Raw genomic sequence first — 20,938 nt, forward strand, 5'->3', positions numbered from 1 at the left:
ATGCTTGCTGTGTTTCGTGGGAACTTGAAAGTCGAACGTAGGAGGGAAGAAAGGCAGTATAATTGATTAAAAAGCTCTACAGAATCGCTGCAGCATAGAAACGGTGCCGCTTGCAGACACAGGGAAATGTTCAGCCCTTTTTCCTTGCTAGTTGTGAGCAGAGAAAAGGATAAGAACTGTTTCTGTCCTACTTCAGGAGTGTCATATTTGAATGCTTTTTTTTGTTATTTTCGAAAGAATAGGTCAGAATGCTGCTTTTTAAAGGAGGTCTGTTCAGGGAACTTTTACCAAGATTGTGGAGGTTTCATTGTTTGAAAAGCTATTTGCCTTTTGCATTTTTGGTGACTTTGTCTAATCGCCAAAGGCAAACTTCCATCTGCTGAAACTGAGGTGGAAAGTAGCGAAAATGCTCAAACTCAGAGAGATTTGTGTTGCTTCACTTTGAAGAGCCTCAAAGTTTGAGACTATTGTGCTCTGTTTAGGAGGAGTCTGATTCATATAAAGGGAGTTTCACTTGCTGCTGCACCTTGGGGTGGAGCAAATAGAACATATTTATGTATTAGGAAGATTTTCTTTCTTACTCATATCCTCATTTGTGATGGCAGATGTGTGGTGTCCTAAGTGTCTGAAGGTCCTGAAAAGGAAAGCTTTTATCTGTATCACATATTCTTTGTTCTGTTCTAATTTAGTTTTTATTTTAGACTTCGATCACTGTTTCTCCATGACCAGTCTTTTCACTACACAAGTTTTAACCAATGTTCAACTTGCAGCAAACTTTCTAACCACAGAGCATACTATCAGAAGTCTGTACAGTTCATCATACATTGTACTGTGTATTCAAATTCCTAATAATCTGCTTTCTGCTATGGTTTTCAGCACTTTTTTTGTAAAAGATGATCTTGAAAAACCCTGGCTGCAGGGTCTCAGCAGCAAAGGCACGGAGAGACTGTGGAGCCAGGTCTGCCTTTCACTTGGGCTGCCTGGATGGAATGCAGGACATGATTCCTGTGGTCTGGCTCTGTCCAGAAGCCTGTAGCTTTTTGATCACCTGTGTCATCTTCTTCTCTGTGGCTGCCTCTTCCCTGTGGGTTGGAAGCCACACCTGGGAGTCACTGCAGCTGTCCATTTTTATGGGAATTTGGATATAGCTAACAAGACTTGTTGATATGAAAAGTAGATACAGAAGAATATGGATTCTCTGTGCAATGTTTAAGAGTCCAAAACTTTTTTTAGTATTTTTAATCTGTAGAGGGAAGAACTGAATGCCGATGAGGTGAAAATGGACAAAGTCACGTAGTCTCAGGTGGTTTAGGAACAGGTCTGGGAATAAAGGCTCTTGAATCCAACTGTTATATTAATCCTTTAGGTACTACCTTTAGAGTGTTTCCATACTTTTGATGATCAGAGAGCTGGAGCCCCTCTGCTCTGGAGCCAGGCTGGGACAGCTGGGGGGGGTTCACCTGGAGAAGAGAAGGCTCCAGGGAGACCTCAGAGCCTCTTCCAGGGCCTAAAGGGGCTCCAGGAGAGCTGGAGAGGGAGTTGGGACAGGGAGTGGAGGGACAGGACAAGAGGGAATGGCTTCCCACTGCCAGAGGGCAGGGTTAGATGGGATATTGGGAAGGAATTGTTGTCTGTGAGGGTGGGGAGGCCCTGGCCCAGGTTTCCCAGAGAAGCTGTGTCTGCCCCTGTATCCCTGGAAGTGTTGAAGGGCAGGTTGGACGAGGCTTGGAGCAACCTGGGGTATAGTGGAAGGTGTCCCTGCCCATGGCAGGGGGTGGAACCTGATGATCTCTAAGGTCCCTTCAAACCCAAACCATTCTGGGAGGTTTTGTTTCCTCACTCTCATTCTTCTCCCAGTCCAGAACACCCAATGTGGGGAGATGCAGTAGGAAGTGTCAGAGGTACTGTCTGCTTCCAGCCAGTGTTTGTTGAGTGCCGCTTTGGGACAGCTCCCAAATGTTTGGAGTCAGCTGTAATGAGTGTAGTGCATTATCAGCTGCCACAGTGCCTATGTGCCATCAGTGAGTGTAAAATTAGGAGTGACTCCAAGAGGAAAGATTATGTTCTCTTTGAGTTGTTGTACTTGTATCCTGAGACTGATAACCAGATACTCGACTTGCTTTTCAGTTTCCAAAACTGATCCTATTCTCTGTGGTGACTCCTCTTTCACCTTTCTGATGGGCCCTCAGGAAGAAGGGAAATGAAACCTGGTTCCTGTATGATTTGAGAGTTTTTGTATGAATCAGCCCTTTTGGCAACTCTCCTAAATTAGAAAATGGGTTACCTTTTAACCTTTTAATACTCGGAGTAGACAGCTCTGGCTGGGTGAAAGTTCAGCAAAATATTTGAACAGGGAGGGGGCTTGGTCTAGGGGTGGGAGTTGAAATTCGGAGTTTGGTTTCTGACTGTTCAGGCTGTTTGCTCTGTAGGTGTGAAATCATTTACGAGGTCTCAGCCTCTCTGTGCTGATATAGAAATAGCTGCATTTCACTGAGTAATTAAAGTGTTTACAACAGCATGTGCCTTCAGAGTGTTAATTGGAGTTCCTAGCTGAGATTTTCCTCTATGGTGCCTCTGTGCTTCACCTTGGTTCCTCTGTCACAGACCTCTCTCTTGCAGGCAGGGAACAAAGCTTGAATGATTGGGAGCACAGAAAGCACTTGTGAGCCTTGCTTGGCCTTGGAGAGAAGCCAGCAGCAGCAGGATGGTGACACATAGGGAGATTGTGGAAGTTCTTGGTAGGTGATGCTGATAGAAGGTCATCCACATGGTTTTGAATGGAAAAAGCAGATGCCAAGGGTACTGGGGAGCTGAGGTTTTAACAGGACTGTAGTTCTTGTTCTGTTCCATTTGGAAACAGTAGTTAGGTTAAGGTTGGATGGGGCTTGAAGCAACTTGGTCTAGTGGAAGGTGTCCCTGCCCAAGGCAGGGGGTGGACCTGGATGAGCTTTAAGGTCCCTTCCAACCCAAACCACTCTGTGATTCTATTATTCTAATTTTTGTCTTTTGATTTAATGAGTTATTATCTAAAGATTACTACAATTCAAACTGTATGTGGTTGCTTAATTTAAAAGTGTTCGTTGAAATGATCTGGCATCATTTGCTTTTGGAAGGAGTTTGTTGATGTATCAGTTTCTCACTGAAATGTAGATACTGAACACGTGTTAAATACATGCACAAGTTTATTGTGGCAGTATGGGGGAATATTGTATTTTGGAGCTCAAGTTGGCATTCTGTGAAGGACCCGTAATTTAAGATAATCTCAGATATAAATGACATGTCTTTTCTTTAGAGAGTAAATGTTTATATGTAAGGTTTGTTGCCAGAAATCAGTTTTAACGTGGGTGTCATGTGCAAGAACCTGGACCTGTTCCATCTGGTTCAAGGAACAGGCACTTGTTTTGTGTCACCGAGTAAAATATGCAGTACAAGGACAGCTACCTGCAATAAGGAGAGAACCCAAAGAGAGAAATGATTGCCGTCATTTCCAGAGTTCAGTCTGTGCCAGATTCTTTCCTCGTGAGAGAGGAACATCTTGAGGGACAAAAGAATAATATCTGATAGCTTTCCCACCTCGTATGCGAATATATCCTCCAGTGGAAAGGTGAGAAAGAGGAAAAAATTGAGGATAACTGTTGAATCTCTGAAAGAGAAAATCTAGAAGCAGAAAAAGAAAAAACCTGTGTATGTTTTGGTACACTGCTCTATGAAGTCCATTCACCCAGAACATGAGCTTTATCTGAGTTTGTTTTATATGACACTTGAGAAGGGGAGGAAAAAAAAACAAACCTCAGAAGCTCAAAACAACATGCAGTTGTTCTGGTTTTCTGAAATAAATGGCTAAATAATTTTGACATGTAATTGATACATGAGTTCATTATTTCTAGTTTCCTCCTTATCTGCAATCAGTTTTAAGAGGAAGTTGAAGATCAGCATAAATTCCATGTAAAGGCATTCTGTATGACCGATAGCTTTGAATAAAAAAAGAAAAAAAAAAATCAAGAACAAGACCCCCTATTCTATAGTCTCTAAATATAAATAAACAGTATATTTTCTTTGAAGTTAAAAGAGGTTCCTGGTGGTTCTTGTGACCCTTTAGAAATGCTTGAGTTTCAGAAAACCATACATCTGACCCTTGGTGGAGAAAATAATTTTGCTCTGAAGCTTTATCCTTGTGCTGATAAATTAAGGGTGACTGTAGCTGAGGGGTTACCCCAGATATCAGGACCCTGGTTGTGTTTATGTCAGAGCAGATTTAATTTGAACAGATTCTACAGGTTGAGTGGAATTTTTCTGCAGTTAGATGTGCCCTGTCTGGGTTTTGAATGGGGAGAAAATGAGAATAACTCACTAACTCTGACTGCATGAATTCAGCTTTCTGTTTGTTTTTTTCTTTCGGAGTTATGTAAGGATATTGAAAGCAGATTTTTTCCCCCCAAAAATTTACTTAGTGCATTACAGTAATCTCTTTGCTTATTTTTTTAATACTGATTCTTATAAAAACAGAAAATAATTTTATAACATTTCCTCAAATTTGCTATTACACTTGTATGGTTTATCAGAAAAATAAAGGAATGAATGACTGAAATGGAGAAAAAGTATGATAAACTCCAAAGTTTGTTTCCTCTCTGCAGAGTGTCCCAGTACATATTGTAGTGTGTCATGAAATTACCCTTTTCATTCATCAGCTTGGGGTGGGAGACATTGTTCTTGTATTCTCAGCCTTGGTAAATAATGATGAGCTTCTGAATTTTAGTGGGTTTTTTTAATAGCTAAAAAGTATTTTTCTGAGCCGTTCTTTTTACTTCGATAGGAAAACTTTTTTTTTTTTTTTTTTTTGCTGGTGGCTAAAGCTCTGATAATTTTTTTTATGTATATGTATGTCTTCCTTTCTTTGCTTGGGATGAGCATGGGTGGTGGATTTCACAGCATCCCTGGTTTGGAGAGGGAGCGGGCACCACTCCCAGCACAGCCTTGCTTCTGGCTGAGATGAATTTGCAGTGGAATCAGATCAGAGTGTAACCTCTGGCCTGATCTAATTATCATCATTTACACTGGCAGACTTCCTCAGGAGTGGGCAAAAAGTCAGGTAACTCACAGAAACAAAACGTAATTAGAATGGACTTCATGATTTTCAAGGAGCATGTTACTCGAGCAATACGTCTCTTCCTGACCTATAATTTGAGATGATAGGGGTTCACATACTCAAATCAGGTGAGAGGAAATAAAACCAGTGAGTTTGCATAACCTTCACTTTCAAAAACATTTTTGTATCAAGAGGTGCTGCGGTTCTATGGATAGATCCTGGAAATTGTGATTCCAGTTTGCTGTTGACTTTGAGTAAATAACTGCACTCTCTGGCACCCAGAAACTTCTTTTTACACTTCACAGTAATGCATGGTATTTACAGTGCATCTGGCAGCACACTTGAGAATATTAAAATATTTGAATGTGTTAAAAATCAGATTGATTTCTTCTAAATGAAACCCTTTTTGTTCTGATAAGGACCACACCAGTTCCCATCCTGAGACTAATGAAAATCTAGACTGGTCTGCATTTAATTTATTTTGGTTCAGGAGCTTGCACTGTAGTTTTCAAGTGATCATCGTTTGGAAGGGCACTTGGTTTTATGTTTATACCTGTTTTAACTGTTGAGAATAAAATTTTTGGAAGGAGACATTGTAACAAAGAAAAACTTCATCACTGATTAAACACACATGGATGCTGATTTGTTGTTTGGTGTTTGGTGCAAGGATGATACTGATTCAAGTCCTAGTTACTTCGTTGTGTTTTAAAAGGTTTTTTGCAGCCTGCAGTTTGTTACTGATTGCAGTAGCAAATGCCATTTTCCTCTCCCTTTTAAAAATAAGACCTCTAGCAAAGTCATTATAGGCAGAGGTGGGAACAGAAAGCACAAGATATCCTAAATAGTGGGTCTGTCATGCATTTTGCTGCACAGCCTTTCCTAATCAACCTTAATGAGCTTTGCTGAACTGTCTGCTGTCAGTATTTAACCATTACAGCACATTCTTTGGGATTGTGTGTAATATCTTGAGACTTTCTACTTCACTATTACCTCGAAAATATCATTTAAAACTGAACAACGTATGTGATACCCTGAGCTTTTTGTACACTTGAACTAGCATTTGTGTATTATATTCCTTTCATAAGAGTCCACTTTTCCTGGGAGATGGAGCTCTGTTTGGCTAGATGGACATTCCCTGACTTACTTTGCATAATAGTTTTGTGACAATTTTGTTTAACAGGACGAAGGATGCACTCTTGAGAGATATTTATTATTTTTAGGTAGAAACGTACTCTGAAAATTGCAACTCTAGTGTTCTGGGCAATACCTCAGTGTTTTTACATTGTTTTTTCTTTTGGCATATAAAAAAAAATACTTATGTCTGAGAAAAACAACCCTGTTTTGGTATGAAGTTGTTCTGGGTTTCTTGAATTTGTTGTTTACATGTTCCCAATTGACACTCTCTGTGCTACACAGTCTATAACTTCAGGTGAAGCTACCCAGTGTTCTTGGAAGTCAGCTTGTAAACAAACCCAACAGATTAATCTCTGCAAATTTTCCCTTTTTCCCTGCAGAGACATTACATACAGTATTTCTTTGGAAGCTGTGACAACTCTCATCGTCTTCCTCTCCTGCCAGTTATTCCACAAAGAGATTCTACGAGAGAGCATCATCCACAGATACCTGATGCGTGGTCGATGGTATGTCCTGCTCTGGTGTGGTGCCTGATGGCAGAGCAAATGCTTCTGATCACTTGTTTAGGTTGTTTGTACCTGGAAACAAAAGGCAGCAAAAATACATTTTGATAGAAGACTTGTTCTGCTCAAAAGAAAAGAGAACACGAAAGCAAACACTTGTAAAGGCTGTTGGAGGGTTTCAGGTTTAAATCTCGCAGCCCAGACTTCAGTAAAACTATTTTGGAAATAATTTCTGGTTTTGAGGGTAATTTCATTAACTTAAAACAGCATTTCCTTTTCAGGATGGTTCTTTTTTTTGATTCAGCTCTGGGGCTTTTCCTGTAACACTGCAGCCTAGAGAACCCACATACCTCAGAAGTGCTAGAGCCTTCTTGCCATACAAATAAAAAGGAAAGATGCAAATGTGTGCTATGCTGAGCACTTGGCAGGTGGTAAACTCAGTTGTGTGAGTGATACCACTTGTTCTGGCAAGTTGGTGGTTGTGTTTAAATGCTTTGTCACAGTGACTTATATGCATTTTAGGCTCCCATTCATCCTCTTTCAACTTTAAGTTCCATGTGGGCAGATTTTTGATGAATATGTTTGTTATCTTGTTTTCTGAAGTTACTCCTACATGTAAAAGGGAGGTACTGCTCTGGGGTGACATGAAAGGAAGGGGCTCAGCTTGGAGCATGGGACAGAAAAACATGAAACATCAGCAGGGTAGAGGCAGAGCCTCAGGATGTGTGGGGTCTGGTGATACTTAAATCTCTGGACTGAAGGAATTGAGGGTTTGGGGGGAAATGGGGAATGTTTGGGAGAAGAGTTAGTGTGTGGTCTGAGATCTGTTTTGGGATTAGCAGGTGCCTGGCCCCTGGGAAGAGGGGTGGGAATTCAGTTCCTGGGAGCCCAGAGCAATGTGAAGAGTTGGAAGGTGTGGTGTCCCACCCCCGAGGAGACGGAAGCACCCAGGGTTTGTAGATGCTCATAGGCAAAAGGAACAACAAAAGTCAGTCAGAGGGTCTGCAAAAACTCACAAAGCTTAGTCCCTGGTCTCCTGGTGTGAGCACATGGCAGTGGGTTTGGATAAAGGGATGGGGTGAGGGGGAAGAGAGACAGAGAGATGGATCAAAGAGGAGGAGAGAGAGAAATGAAGGGAGAAAGAGAGTTCACCAGTCCTGACTCCAGTATCTGTTCAGCTGATGGCATGTCCAGGTCCTGGAGCACCACCCGGACTTCCTGGTGGCACCTTTTAAGTTTTACCCTCCCATGCAAATTAATTCTTGTGTGCAGTCTCTTCTTCCAGACCTTTTTGGGAGTGGGCTGGAGGCTTTGGGTGGTCTTTATCCCGCGCTACAGTCCGTGCCCATTTCTCAGCCTTGTTCCTGCCCCTGTGTCGTGCTGATCTCCAGGAGCCAGGACAGGGACATGTGTGCTGCCCTCCCTCCACAGGGCCCCTTCTCCAGCCACATCCTGGTCTTTCTCACGAGGGTTGTTACCAACAATCCTTGGCTGGGGTTCCTGAAAAGCCTTGGTTGGTTCAACAGCCAGCTATTGGTGTCTGGGACATACACATTAACCCTTTATCTTCTGGGCTTCTACAGATGTTTAGAGGGTTCGTCCTAACACAGCTCTTATCTTTTCACCTCTGAATCACACTATTTGTTTGCTTCTGTGGAAATCCTCCTCTGTTAGGAAATATTATAAACTTTTACTTAAACCCAACAAATTTTATGTGCATTTGTCAAATTCACTGATATGAAGTCGGTTGTTTCATTGGTCTTTGCAAATTCATGGAATTGTAGAATCCTTTAGATTGGAGAAGACTGGTCCAAGTTGCACACACAGGCAGAAATATTGTGGGCATGGAGAAATGCTGTTGTTACCTGCTCTGTGTAACCAAAGCATGGAGTGAAAACTGAACAAATACAGTGTTTCTTTCCCTTGCATAAATATTTTTCTGGTTGTATTTGGAGGTAAGTGAATACAATGATTCAACAAACTAAATGGTTTATTTTAAAGTGGTATTGAAAAAAGAAAACAAAAGGTGGTTTCCATGACCCTGCTGTGGGAAGGTGCTCCTGCAGAGCCCTGCTGGAGTCTGGGCAGCTTTGCACGGGCAAAACCTTGGTGTTCTTTCCCTTTCCAGTCTGGTCAGCCCGGGGGGAGAGTTACTGACTGTCTTTAATGCCAAAACTCCAGCCTTTGCACCCTGCCTGGGCTTTGTCAGTTGTGAGTCAACTAAAGCTGTTTTTCCTTCTCTTTCCAGTCTCCCATACACCAGCAGACTTGTGAAAACTTTGCTGTATAATTTCATCAGACAAGAGAGAAGCCCTCCTCCAGGGACCCATGTCTTTCAGCAGCAAACAGATGGAGGAGGATTGCTTTATGGAATTGCATCTGGGGTGGCAAGTGAGTCTGATTTTCTATAAATTGTGCTTCAGACCATACGAAGTATTGCCTTCTATGTGACCTCTCTTGCAAACACACCTGTAGCCCATTTCTTTTTCAGCAAGTGGTGCCAGTGTAGAAAAGCTGTCCACAGGCCTGCTTGGACCTCAGGATGTGTTAGAATCTGAAGCAATTATACCTGCAGGACAGCAGATGGTGAAAGGATCACTTAGCCCGTTTGGTTTTTTTACTGACATATTAGAAAAGCCTCAACCAACAGAGTAGTGCCCTATTTGATAAATCACATGATTACGATTAATTAAAATGTTGGAAGAAATAGTTTTATGTGCTTGCTTTGTTTTTTATAATTACTCAGTGGATGAAGTGACCTGCTCTGTGGCTCTGCTTGGACTAGGTGGTCTCAAGGGGTCCCTCCAAGAGGGGTTCTGTGATGTAAGGGAGCGACCCAGATAGGAATTTTTGTAACATGTTTTAGTGAATGCCTTTCCCAGTAAGTTGACTAATATTTTTTCCTGATTAGTATGACTACGTTCTGACCTTTCACGTGTGGACTGTTTGCTATAGAGAAGTACTGCCTGAAAAATAGGAAAGACTTGCTGCCATTCTTTGTTCAGAAAAAGGTTTATCATGTTTGTTATGCTATATACTCTCTTTTGGTTGGTGGTTGCTCTTTTCTCCACACCAGATGTGTTTTACTGGTGTGTGCATTACACATAAAAATTATTCCTGAAGGTTTTTTGTTTCCACCTAATAAGAATAAAACATAATACAGTGCTAACAGTAAAGGTAGACGTTATTTTCCTTCTCCCCGATAAACTAAATAACACTTTGCAAGTCAGCTGCTGTTAAAAACGATACTATTTATTTTGCTCTTTTGTGAAATCCATTCACTGGCAGTGTCCCGAGGGAATATTAAAGTTCAGGCCGCAAGTGGTCTGCCAGAAAATACTTCCCAGTCCGTGGCAGTGCACGGGGCTCTCCTCACGGAGGCAGTAAAAGAGCACGTCTGTCACACGCAGCTCCCGGTGCTGCTGGAACACCATCTCCTGGTCTCCAGGGCAGACCCACTGCGTGTTTGGGTTGCCTTTGTAACATAAACGCGACAGAAAGCGGTGGCTTGGTTTGCAGTGTGCTTAATCACCGACGAAATTAATTGAGTTGTTCCTTACAGTGTTTTCATTCCAGAGTTCCATCAAGTGCATTCTTTTCCTTCATTTCAATTGCAAGAGAAAATGGCACTGAACTTGTTTTTCTGCAGCAGTTTTCACTGTCTGGTTTGTAGTTTTTCAGTTCTTGCTCTGTGTTTTGATGCCTGTTACTTACTACCTGATCATGTTGTTATTATTCTGATCTCTTGAGTGTCTTTCTGCCTTAGTGCTGCCGCAGGCGGAACAGCTTCCTTCCCCTCTTCTGGTTACTTGATTGATTTGTAAAGTCCATCCATACTGCCAGACTCCAGCCTCCCTCTGTGACACCTCTGATATCATATCCCCCATAACTTTTTACTTGTTGTATTTCAAGTTTCCATTTCTTAATGCAAACTCTTAAGGTTTCAGCCTACGTCTGTTCTTGTCTCTTCCTACACTTCCAACCCCTTCACTCCTGAACCATTCCCTTAACAACTCCCTCAGCGTACGCCTACACTTGTTTTCTTGCTTCTTTCAGCAGTACCTGAAGTGCCATCTCATCTCCCAGCAAATTAAGTATAGTCATTTAAAGCTTTGAGAGGAGCAGCCTTTTATGAAGAGCTTTCTAATTTCCTGCCTGGGAAAGGGGAAAAAATAAGTACCACATCCTGTTAGAAAATAGAGATTTTTTTTTCTCTGTCTGTGCCCAAACAGTTGGTTGATTATTTTTTATGTTTTTTTTTTTTTTTAAATATTATTTGCCTGTATATGAAGTTGGACTATAGGTGAAACTTCAACACAGTAGAGTTGGTAAAGTAAATGGCATATTTGCCCATCTAATCCCTGAATGATATCAAATCAATCCTCTGGATAATGTAGGATCAGGTACATGGATAGAGTGCAGTACAAATCAGAATAGAGCAAATTCGTAGTCTGCTATGGAACAGAGGCAAGTTTTGAGCAATGAACAGCTGTGGAAAACTTCAATGTAATTTCTGTATTGTGTTATTTTTGTGTGTTTTGTAGTCTTTACGGAATAAGGATTGAAAGAAGAATGGAAGAATTGAAAATTCACTTTTATGTTGCTCAGTGCTTTTTAAATACCACATAATGCTTAAAATAAGTTTGCTGAAGTAGCCTAACTGAAATCTACTTAGGATGAAGGGAGCTGGGAGGCTGGTTTTAAAAAACGTATGGAAATTTGAGGCCTAAAATAATTATTGTACTTTTACATTGTTTAACTTGATACTACAGTCATCTGCGTGACCATGTATTAAGTTAAGACTGTTTTGTAGTCACTTACACAGCAGCAGGAGATCAACAAGCTCTTATAAGCACCATATTTTAAATCCACCCCCCTTTTCCTTCCTTGTGATTCAGCAGGAGTGATAATTATACACAATATGAGCAGAAGTTTACCCTTTCCCACAGTTAACCTTCTCCTGCTTCTCATCCTTAGTAGCTTGTTTTTTTTCCTCTCATGAGCCTCCTTCAGTCTGAAACCACACAGCAGCATCCTCACACCAGTTACTCCTGGGTTTGGCCACTGACTGTGTCCAGGTTGTCTGTGTGCAAGCACCTTTCTCCATCCTGGATATAAAATACCTGGGTTAGAATTGTGTTGCCAATTCCATGACCCTCCAGTGGTTAAAGGAGCAGTTGTGGGCTTAGAAGGAGGGGGGAAATAATCAATATAATTTTTGTAACTTCTTGGAGGACATTGTTCTGTACTGAGTCAGCTTTGTTTTGTCTTTGCAGTCTTTCTCTGGGTGTGAAAATAATTGTAAAGTACTAGATTTGGTACAGTATAGTGAAGGCATAAATGACATCAACATGCATGCTAGTAGAGGTTAGATATTAGAAAGTAATTTATTGGAAACCAGAAATTCACGTTTTGTGGTTCACAACATACATTGAACCAACTTACTGTCGAAAAAAAGTATTTTTGTGGGCTTTAAGTGCCCTCTTCTTTCTTTCTTGAATAATATTAGCATATGCCAGTTCATGGTCTGCAGTCAACCGACTTGACTTTTTGTGGGCAAGCAAATTTTTTTTAATTAGTCATTTTATTGCTTGCAAAATAAAATCCTTGTTACAGCAAGGAACTGCCAAACAGATGATGTGCTAAGACAGGAAAATGTTAATGCTGCCCAAGACTATTGAAAAAGAAGTCACCTTAAATGGTTTCCTTTTAAATAGTTGATCCAGTTTATACTTTGCTATTAAAAATACCCCAAACACTTTAATTCATCTTGCAGGACTAAGGAGTTACTGCAACAGTAAGATCTAATTGACTTGGTTTGTGCTGTTTGGGTTTTTATAGATGTAATGGGCACAATGTTAAATCTGTAAGGAACTAAAGAAGAGGCAATAACCAGATTCATCTTCATTAATCACCTAAGTCTTCATCATAACTAACCTGCCCACAAATATACTGTTGTAGCATTAATTGCAGAATTCTGTGTATAGTGATCAATAATGACTTGTTTTTTCATGTCTTTGGTTGAAACCAGACAAACATTCCTGGCCATTAATGGCTTTATATCATGCAAGTATATGCTTTACTCTGCATTATGCTATTCAGCATTAGGCTACTTGAAGGCATCTGACCTGTGTTGTACATTTGTGATTTAAATATACTGTAGCTTATTCCTGTTTTTATTGGTGCTACTTTCTGGTTAATAGGAGCACTTGCAGATTAATCTTTAACTTTACAAGAAAACTATTTATTAATATTTAGTGTTTTATGTTATTTTTTTTCCCTTCAATTTTATGTAACCTGATTTGTAATATCTAGATGAAAATACATCAAAGTAGAGAGACACAAAAAGCTACCAGCAATGCGTCTGTTATTTCTCGTGATTCCAGCAACCTTTTTTTCTGCTAACAGATATTTCAGGCTGGTTGTTTGTACCTTCCAGAGCCTTTTCATGATGTGCCACAGATCAGGTGTATGATCTGCTCCATAGCTACAGCCCTGTCTGTCTCTGGTGCTTAGTCAGTGTTTAATTGTCTGTTCATGCTCACCACAATGGAGACGTGGATCTGAGCTTTCTGTCCCACTTCTGTCTGTTCGTCTTCGTCCTTGCTTGTTCTCACAGTCTGTAACAGCGTCATCCTCTTGACACTGTACCTGTGATATTTCTGCCTTCCTGGATGGGAGGATTTAGATAGTTTCCAGACCTTTAACCTTTCTCTTAGTTTCTCTGAAGATGTGCCTGACCCAGAACAAAACAAGTGGCGGCAGTTCAAGCACACGTTCTGTGAGGATAAGTGGCTGAGTGTTAGTAGTTGTGTAGCTGTGTCAGGGTCAGTCTGAAAAAGCTGCCCAGCAAACTGAGTACCAGAGCAGCTCCATCCTGACCAGAATCTGTGCTTGGGTGCTATGAGTGCCATATCAGCTGATTTGGAGTTTGGTTGAACTGCTTCCAGAGCAGTACCTCGGTGTCCCCTTGGAGAGTATTCATGTTTTCATGAGAAAAACTCATCTTCTGCTTTAACCACAGTAGTACAGAAAAACCTTGCCTCTGGTATAAATCCCTTCAGGCCATAGATGTGCTCACCATAAGGCACTTAGATACTTCCTTTGATGTACACTGTGTTGTGTTTTTTGGTTTTTTTTTTTGAAATCTAATGTATCTTTGTGTTTATGAATGATGTGAGGAAATAGAATGGTTATACAGCAACAGCAGTTCAGGTAGCACTTGGCTCCAGCTCCACCAACCTCTTGGGGCTTTTCAGCTGCAAAGATCTGAAACCAGAAGAGTTGTAGTATAATTATATAAGAAATAAGGATGTTCTGAGGGTTGGAGCCCTCCAGAGCTCTGGAGCCAGGCTGAGAGAGCTGGGGGGGTTCACCTGGAGAAGAGAAGGCTCCAGGGAGACCTGAGAGCCCCTTCCAGGGCCCAAAGGGGCTCCAGAAGAGCTGGAGAGGGACTGGGGACAAGGACTTGGAACAACAGGACAAGAGGGAATGGCTTCCCACTGCCGGAGGGCAGGGTTGGATGTAATGTTGGACAGGAATTGGTGTCTGTGAGGGTGACAAGGCCCTGGCACAGGTTTCCCAGAGAAACTGTGCCTGCCCCTGAATCCCTGGAAGTGTTGAAGTCCAGGTTGGATGTGGCTTGGAGTAACCTGGGATAATGGAAGGTGTCCCTGCCTGTGGCAGAGGGTGGAATTGGATGAACTTTAAAGTCCCTTGCAACCCAAACCATTCTGGGATTACATAAAATGGTTGATCAGTGTTGTAAGCTGCACCAGCATGTTTTTGATAGTAAGCCACCATTAATTAGAACCACCTGAACAGGTAGCAGAGACTTTTTCCTCTGTGAACTCTACTCTTTTCATAGACATTGGTGGCAGTGATAACAAAGCATTCTTTCCCAGAAGAGCAATTTATACTGTATGTTCCTGGGCTTGATAGATCATGGAAGTTTTCCATTGCCTCCAGTGAACTTGTAAGTACCTGAATGGAGGGGTCAGAGGATGCACCAGGCTCTGCTCTGGGATGCTCAGCAATGGCACAAGAGGAACGGGCAGGAACTGATGCCCAGGAAGTTCCACCTGAACATGAGGAAGAACTGCTTTGCTGTGCAGTGACCAAGCACTGAACAGGTTGCCCAAAGAGGATGTGGAGTCTCTCTCAGTGGGGATATTCCAGAACCTTCTGAGCACAATCCTGTGCCACGTGCTCTGGGATGGCCCTGCTCAAGCAGTGAGATGGGACCAGGTGACCCACTGTGGTCCCTTCCAACCTGAACCACTCTGGGATTCTGTGAATCCGTAGGGTTTTTTTTTCGTTTGGAGAGGCTGATGCTGCTGGGGACCCTTGGCTGCCACCACTCCACCCTTATGACAGTGTCTGAATATTTCATACTAAACATTCTCAAGTCTTACGTGTTTTTAAAGTCACTAAAGCCTCTTTTCTGTGTTTTCTACCCCACACTTTCCAGGCTTGCGGAATGTTGGGAGCTCTGCTTTTGCTGTATGTATCCTGTCAGCTGCTTGGAGTAGGGACTGTCAGTACACAGCACAGTGAGGCTGTGGTTCATGACTAGAGCTTCTGATTTCTGTGGTCATACAAATCCTAATTGTAACCATATGCTCCAGCTTGTTTACTGGGAGTGCTGCAGCAAGTTTCACGAGGTGTGTTGGTGATTTATCTCCCTGACATTTATCCTGATATTCCAAAACCTGAGCGGCTTCAAATAACCCATTATAAAAGAAAAAAAAGAAAGCCTATTGGCTCAAGGATGATTTTTCTTTAATTCTTCAGGGGAAATTGCTTGTTAAAGGAAACTTAGAAGCAAGCCGATATATTAAATAAAATTTTAAAACTTGGTGTCTTGCAATGACTAGGGCTAGAGTTTTTGGTGGCCATCCTTCTGAATGGCACATACAGAGTATGTAGGGTTAATACAGGAGTCAAAGGATGGGGTTTTTTTTTCAGTAATATGGGATATTAAAGTACACTTATGAGTTACAACTCCGGAAGGGATTTATTCTTCATAATTTTAAAAGTATCTGCAGTGAGCTGCTCAGGCTGGGGTGTTCTGCTACACATCTTCTCATGAAAATGGTTCAGTAGTTCAGGAAAAAGGATGATCTGTCGGGTTCCAGATGCACTGATGCCACATTATGAATGGTTTACACTTGATGTCTGGTTACTGGCAGGTCCCCTGGATGGCTTGGAAAGTGAAGGGACAGGAAAAACTGAGCTGCATTTCAGACCGTGGTGAGGAACACTGATAAAGCACAACAAATTCTGTTCTTTCTTTCTTTGTTACAATGTGTTTTTGAGGTTTGCTAATAGGTTAAATCCATCCAAAGCTGCATTTGTTAATAAATTACATGTTATTAAATTACACGTTAACTGTTTTCCCTTCATTGTCCTGCCAGATGTCAGTGCCATCTTTTGAGGTGGGAGTGTTCAGACATCAGATCATTCAGATTAACCATCGCCCATGTTCAGCAGGGCAGGGGAGCTGCTTTGCCTGGTGTGTGAGACACCTTTTAATAGTTAAATTTTGTGGGTTTGTTTATTGGTTGTTGTGTGTAAAGGCTAAAGAAATGAAAAGGCAATGCTGTGCACTGCCTGTATATATTGATTAGCTATCTCCATTTTCTAGGTGTTTTGTTTTGTTTCCTCCAGTAGGCTGCTGGAGTACCAGTTCTGTGAAGGTGGCCTGTTATTTTGCATTTTTTCTTTATGATTTTATTTTTACTGTTTTTATATTATAGGTGAAAGGGGGGTAGATCAAAGTGTGTCTGTGTGCTTTCTGTTCCCTGTTCTCCTTTACCTTTAGCTTCCTGCTCCTTCCCCAAAATAAATAATGATAGATTTTTTTTTTTTTAGTGCATCTGCAAGGAAAGTCTGTATTTTCACCCATTCCTCAAATAACTCCTGAAGTCTGGTAGATCTTTTGACACATACAAAGTGAGAGAGAAGTTTGTTTGTATGGTATCTATTATGTTGGGCATAGAAAGAACTATTGATGGGAGCAGCACCTTTCAGTCGTGGAAGTTTTGTGTCATGATCAAATTAGGTCAGGTTCTGAAACAGTTTTATTCTCCTTTCAATGATTTTATCAGGGAGGAAGAGTAATTACTTCAAAGCTTCCAATAAATTGAAGCAGCCTTTGAAAATGCAAAACTGAAGAGTACCTTTCCACAGTTAGGGACGCAATCAGTTGTGGTTGGGAGAGGGAGGCAACATCTACCACTTCAGTGGACAAGAGGAGCAGTGAGTTTGCTTACCTGTTAATTGCATTAAATCCTTAAATCCTTAAATTGACGCATGAGAACTTCCCAAATAGACTTGTTGCAGCTACAGCAGAGCTTACGGTTTTCCAATTAGCAGTAGATATTTTAATTTGCGTAACAGCTCAGATCTAGCGTGCAAATCTAGCCTTGATCTGTGATGTCAGTTTACTCATCTGTGATGTCAGTTTACTCAACTGCAATGCTTAGATATAAAGAATAGTTTGTATAAGGAGCTTGCAGATGAACTCTTATTTAACACTGTACTTGTGAGACAAGAATTCTCCTTGCAGGAAATGGTACCCGTCTTGCCAATGTGAAGTACCCGTCCAGAAGTTGGTGGATAATTAACCACCTTGATAACAAAGTCATTAACACGAGTAGAAAGATGTATAACTGGCTGTTTAATGTACATGGTGCAAAGGAATGCTGTGCTTTTAGATGATGGCTGTGGTAGGTTTTTGCTGTGTCTCTAAGGGATATGAAGGGAAACATGAATGTGTTACGAAAGCAAAACTTCCACTGGCACCAAAACTCAGAATCAGAGGAACACTTGAATCTGATTAATCTGTAATGAAAATATTTGTATGCATTAGGATGTTTGCAGTTCTAAATCGTGGTCTTGCAGATTTGTACAGAAACTTTCGTCCTTGACCCGTATCACAGAACTAGAATTTTTATTTTCCTATGCAGCATTGTTTGTAATTCAGTTGTGTGCATTTTTCTAATTGTGGTTGGAATGCAAGGAGTGTGTTGAATTTGCAGAGTGAGAGACAAAAATATTTTGGAGGATAAGAGAAACCCCATGATCCCTGGAAGTGTTCAAGGCCAGGTTGGATGGGGCTTGGAGCAACCTGGTGTAGTGGAAAGTGTCCCTGACCATGGCAGGATGTTGGAATGAGATGGGCTAAAAGGTCCCTTCCAATCCAAACCATTCTGTGATAAGGGGACATACCATGAAAGTCTTGGCTATAATTAATTTTGTAATTTTGAGGTACTGCAACCTTGATGGAGCCATACTCTTATCTGTTTGTGGCTCAGAGCATGTTTTCTCTTGAACCTCGTTGGGAATGTGCTTATGAGCACATATTTACAGTATTGCCTGTATGGACTGAAGTCCTGATTTTGAGGGTTGATTTCAGAAATAATTTCATTTCAAGAGCTGTAGTTTCTAATGGACAATTTTTGTTCAAGAGGGGAAAATGTTCCTCTACGTTTAAGCCTAAAAAATTTGGAAGTCTCTCCATCTTTCTTTTATTTCTGTGGATTATAGTTGTACTTCCTTGTTTTTGTAGACCCACGGAGGAGCTAAGCTCTGCACAGAATGATCTAAGATTTAATGAGGCCTTTGACTAAAATCTTTGTCTTAAACCAACAAAGACAAACCCTTAATGCGATTATACCATCGTTATTTTTTACCTAACGTTCTAGAAGAGCCAGTGGTAATTAAATGTGTTCTGCCAATTTGTAGTTTCCAACACAAGTATGAGATTTTTACATAACCTGATAAATGGCTATTTTTCCTTTTGATTAAGCCATCAAAAACTTTTTCCGTCTTTCTGCGAAAGACTTCCCAGCCAAAGCAGAGCAAAGCCAAGCAGATCATGTGCTTAGCAGTGTATTAGTAGAAACTATTTTCACAGTTACAGATTTAACTTGTCCTGAAGCCAGTTACTATTGTTGAGTAATTTGGAACTTTTGTGATTGAGGTTTGAGTTATCAGTATGTGGTAGTTGTGGCATCGAGCATGAACATTCATTTTTGTGACACTTGGGTTTGTTTGTCAATTTTTCTCTTTCAAGAGAGTGGCATTTTCCAGAGTGAGTCACTTTGGGGAAAGAAAAATACTATTAACAGGAAAAGAATGTGACACCTAGGAATAGACATCCTAGTTGAAAAGAATGGATTTCCATTATTGAAAAATAAATTTCTGCATTACATGGAAATTCAATTACTATCCTTAGAGGAAAGTGAGAATTGTTGCTCGCTTCTCAGTAATTTGATTTTTACTCGTATTTTGAATGTACACCAAGCCCAGAGCTGCTGCCAAGCCCTGTCACTTGGTGTCTGGTTGATGGTGACTGTCACAGGTGAGGGGACATGTCTCAGACTGAAGTGAGGTGCTGCTTTGTGCATGCTCAGCTGCTGACTCAGGGGCAGGGGCTGCAACTAGTGGGGAGAAATGGCATTTTGCTGGATTCTGCTGTGCTAAGGATGCTCTGCTGATGACTGTCATATGGTGCCATTCCTGAAGGTGCCCACAAGAGATGGTCTCTGAGTCTCACAAGAGTAGCTGTAAAGTTGTTGTAGTGGTGTTACAGTGATGATGAGGGTTTTTTATAATTTTGCATTATACCAGTTAGTGCAGTTGGAATAACACAAGGATGTGTATGCAGTGTGGCACCCTCCACGTGCTACCCAAACCATCCAAGGATTTAACCTTAAGAGGGAGCTTAAAGACTTGGAATTAAGCACCCACAGGAAGCTTTCTCTAACCATTTTACTGGGAACATTAATGGGATCCACAAATTCTGTTACTGGCACCATACCTGGGATACAGCTTTATTCGTTTAATCTTTTGTCAACAAATATTTCAGTTTAATAAAACAAAGCATTGCAAACTTGAGAGCTGAATCTCTTTTGCCATGTAAAGTAAGGGGAAGGACTAGAGAGATGACAGGCTGGAGAGGAAGGCACAGAAGGAAATCCCTTATTGCATGAGTTTCCCATATTGTCTTCTGCTCTTGTCAAACAGAAAGAATGGGGATGTCATGGAGCTGGGAAGGCAGAGTAGATGGAGGGATGAGGATGATATCTCTAACCCAGGTATGATTTGGCTGCCTGATATGAAGACTCCTGCCTAATTTACAGCTGTGGATGTAAACCCATTCCTGATGTGAGTGTATATCCAGAAGGTAATGGTAAAAAAACTTCCTTCGTTGGAGTATCACTAGGCCCTTGCTCATGCCAGAGGGGAGAGCATGTTGGTCTGAGAGGCTCCTGCACATTATTTTTATTTAGCATGTTAAGCAAATGCTTTCATGTTTGGCCTTTCCAGATTGGTCTCTAGACAGTATTTCTTCCCTTGTGCCAAGCATCGCCCTCTTTCCCACTCCTTTTGGAGCATTTTGTGAGGTTTGAATTAGACTGTTATTGCTGGAAATACTGCAGTTCAATGGACAAATTTTTCTTGGCCGAGATCCAAACCTTGTCTTCTTTTTGTGGATATTAATAATGACAGAGTTGAGACCTTGTCACTCTTCTGCTGAATTGGGTAGGTAATAAATTTAAAAATAAGTTTCATAAGAGAATTGTGGTCAGGAACAGGACAAGGTTTGGACAAGGTTTTCTGTCTAAATGAAAAATTTTAGAATGAGTCTAACTCTGGAATAATTCCTTATTTATTAAAAGACTGAATTTCTTAGCATTCCTGTTAATATTTTGGATTTTTCCTCAGCATTATGAGATACTATAGCTGATAAATACCCAGACCTGTAGTTTTAGTCTGAACTGAGAATTTTTACTTTCCTTTTGGTCTTAGTTCACACAAACCCCTCACACTGAGTTGATTTTATTCTGCAGTTAACATCCACAGCCAGCGTAAGTCCATTTATTTCTGCCATGCACATACATGGGTTCTGTTTTAAATAGCTGTTACAGGACTTTGGGTTTTAATAGGCATCTGGGGCAATGTGCAAGTCTTCAGGGTGCTGGAAGGTGAAAGACTTTATCAGTAGACTTTCTCAGATTGGCTTCAACTGGCATTTTCTAATCAGGCTTCAATCAGGTATTTAAGGTTGGCTTCCTGGACTTACTTTGCACTTCAAATCCTGAGGAGGGTACACCTAAAACATGCAGAATTCATCAGTAACCCCATTCCTAGAACGCACAGTGGCTATAATGGGATGCACAGGGCTGTTCTGCATCAGACCCAGTGT

At 41.1% G+C, this 20,938-nt stretch overlaps 1 protein-coding gene across 3 annotated transcripts in view; it reads left to right on the forward strand.

The window, feature by feature from the left end:
• DYM (dymeclin) overlaps positions 1-20,938 on the forward strand; it is a 213,578-nt gene that overhangs the window by 36,071 nt on the left and 156,569 nt on the right. For all 3 annotated transcript variants that reach the window (XM_051803671.1, XM_051803670.1, XM_051803672.1), the window contains exons 7-8: positions 6,601-6,726; positions 8,972-9,114. In XM_051803671.1, coding sequence (XP_051659631.1) covers positions 6,601-6,726; positions 8,972-9,114 — 269 coding nt within the window. The remainder of the gene's footprint in view (positions 1-6,600; positions 6,727-8,971; positions 9,115-20,938) is intronic.

The sequence above is a fragment of the Manacus candei genome, unplaced genomic scaffold (assembly GCF_025592945.1).
Source record: "Manacus candei isolate 608988 ecotype Guabito, Panama unplaced genomic scaffold, ASM2559294v1 h1tg000059l, whole genome shotgun sequence".
In the NCBI taxonomy this organism is placed as follows: domain Eukaryota; kingdom Metazoa; phylum Chordata; class Aves; order Passeriformes; family Pipridae; genus Manacus; species Manacus candei.